Consider the following 2,467-nt stretch of genomic DNA (forward strand, 5'->3'; position numbering starts at 1 on the left):
TTCCTATTATCAATGTAAAGCCGCTTTGGAACAATCATTGTTAAAAGCGCTATTTAAATGAAGATGACTTGTGAGAGACTATAATACCTTGCTCTCTTTATTAGACAGAGACATCTGGAAGGACAGAATTGACCTTAAAACACCATAAGCTATACAAAAGCTTTATTCAAATGTTGCTATATTAATAATTATTCATGATTTGACCAATAACATTAAACAATTCAATTCAATTCAATTCAATGATAATGACCCATGTGACTCATTAAATATGAAATCAAGACAGCAAGAATATGGCAAAAAACATACAAATATGTAAATAATGTTAATAATATAGCTATAATAACTATGCCTAAAAGTTTACAAATATTAATTAACAACTAGATTGTTAGAAATATGTCATTCTGGATAACGGATGACATGTCCAGGCCAACAGAGGTTTTTTGTTATCCAAGACTGACAGGTTGTTATCCAGGAATGACAACTCATGAATGACTAACTTAACCACCAGTGGAAAACTACAACTTAGCTATCATCACTTTAAGTTAATCTTTTATATCAAATAGATCGTTTTCTAATATAAAAACATTAGAAATGTTTTATTAGTATTATACACATGATACTGCTACAAAGTGCACCAGTGACCAAAATGGTCAAAATATGTCGTGTTTTGGGGCTCCTTCAGGGTCTACTTTTTGATACAACATGACAGCCCGATCTCATGAAAGTGTGTATCTATAGCACAAATTGTATTTATTGTGCAATTTATATGCAAAAAAGAGTTTTTACGTGCATATGATACGCACTTTATGGTATGTAATACGCACATACTCCACCACACCACTAATTCTACCCAAGGGGTTTACAGTGCGTATCGTATGCACATAAAAAAATCAAAAAATTGCATGATAAATACAATTTGTGCTATAGATGCGCATTTTCATGAGATCGTGTTGAACATGACATACCAAAATGCATTATGGTCCAAAATGGTCATTGATGTCTGTTATCCAGAAATTACATTAGATAAATCACAATTTGGACCTTTATGACTATTTATTACTTTCTGTCATAAAAATTTAAACAAGCATAGTATTATCACTGTATTTGTAGGTATAATTGAAAAAATCAACACAAATTTTGCCCAAGTAGATTTTAAATACTTTTATTCATATATGTTTTTTTTTCCTTTTTTTTTTTTTTCATTTCTGTCATATTTTTGTATTCAGATTTTAAGCTGGGACAGTTACCCGGAATGACATTTGGGACTTTTGAGCTCAATAGTTCCTTAAAGATTAATTATTTATAATGAATACTCGCATGAGTAATTAAGAGGGGGAAGTCAAGTCATTTAATGTAGTGTATTTAAAAATGCATATATTTTTTATATTATGAATATGCTTTGGACACCAGAATTGACATGTCACGTCATTGACCCATTTAAGAAAATCAATACTAAATTTCAGAAAATGCCAGTAGTCTAAATACGATCTATTAAACAAAATGAGCATAAAACATAAATAATTACAAACAGTGTGCAGTACAGTATGTCATGAAAAAGTAGTATAAAAATAAAGCATATATCTTTGTTATGCACAGCTATTAAAACTATTGCTGAAATACAAAAGCTTATCTTCTGTTCTTGTTCAATGAGGGGGAAATTCTTCCTGATCCTGTATACACAAACTCTGTGAAAAAAAATAAAATTAAAAATAAAATTAAAATAATTACATGGCATTTTCAGATATACACATACACAAGACCAGGACATCTATGCTCAAATTTTTAAATAAAAATTGTCTTCCCTCCCCTTTATTACTAATGGCAATAGACACAAGAAAAAAGTGTCTAAATCTTGTCCTTTGAGAATTGATTGGAAGTGGGTGTTGCAACTAAATGGAAGGGTGTTTTATTTGAGTGACTGGAGGAGAGGGATTGAAACTCGCCTAGCTATTTAGATGTTATGGTTTTGTGCTTTAAAACTGCATCCATACAACGTCTAAGTGAAACACAGGCACATACAATACTTACGTTTATAATAAGTTGTTGTAGATGGGGAAAAGAGGGTTATCTCGTTCACAGCAAAGTTTACGGGCCCTCAAAACATCCCGAACACACTGATGGATATAAGCATACTGACACTGCAGAAGACAAACCCAGAATATTAGGGTGCTTATAAACCATTTCACACATTTAATTTAAACTACAGAGGCAATACAGTAACTACAGTAAGAAAATACACGATTAGTAAATTGATTTCTGACTGAAATCAAGTGTCTTAAGGCCCGTTCACACCAAAGACAATGACTATAACAATAACTATAAAGTTTTAATAATCATTCTAATTCAATGAGAATAGGGAAGTCCACACTACAACTATAAACAGGGTATCTGCAGGGTTTTTAAAATCAAATTGAAGTATTTTTAATACCTTTTTTAAGGCCTGCACAAACCATTTTTTAGAAAAGGA

At 31.3% G+C, this 2,467-nt stretch overlaps 1 protein-coding gene across 2 annotated transcripts in view; it reads right to left on the bottom strand.

Moving 5' to 3' along the window:
• Positions 1-1,146: 1,146 nt before the first annotated feature.
• ptprb (protein tyrosine phosphatase receptor type b) overlaps positions 1,147-2,467 on the bottom strand; it is a 91,946-nt gene continuing 90,625 nt past the window's right edge. The window contains exons 29-30 of one of the 2 annotated variants that reach the window (XM_082166303.1): positions 2,029-2,138; positions 1,147-1,670 (exon numbers count right to left, since the gene is read on the bottom strand). In XM_082166303.1, coding sequence (XP_082022429.1) covers positions 2,031-2,138 — 108 coding nt within the window. In that variant the 3' untranslated portion in view covers positions 1,147-1,670; positions 2,029-2,030. Of the gene's footprint in view, positions 1,686-2,028; positions 2,139-2,467 lie in introns of both variants that reach the window. The other variant, XM_082166302.1, reaches the window with a different exon arrangement.

Source organism: Leuciscus leuciscus, assembly GCF_965113295.1.
Source record: "Leuciscus leuciscus genome assembly, chromosome: 4".
NCBI lineage: Eukaryota > Metazoa > Chordata > Actinopteri > Cypriniformes > Leuciscidae > Leuciscus > Leuciscus leuciscus.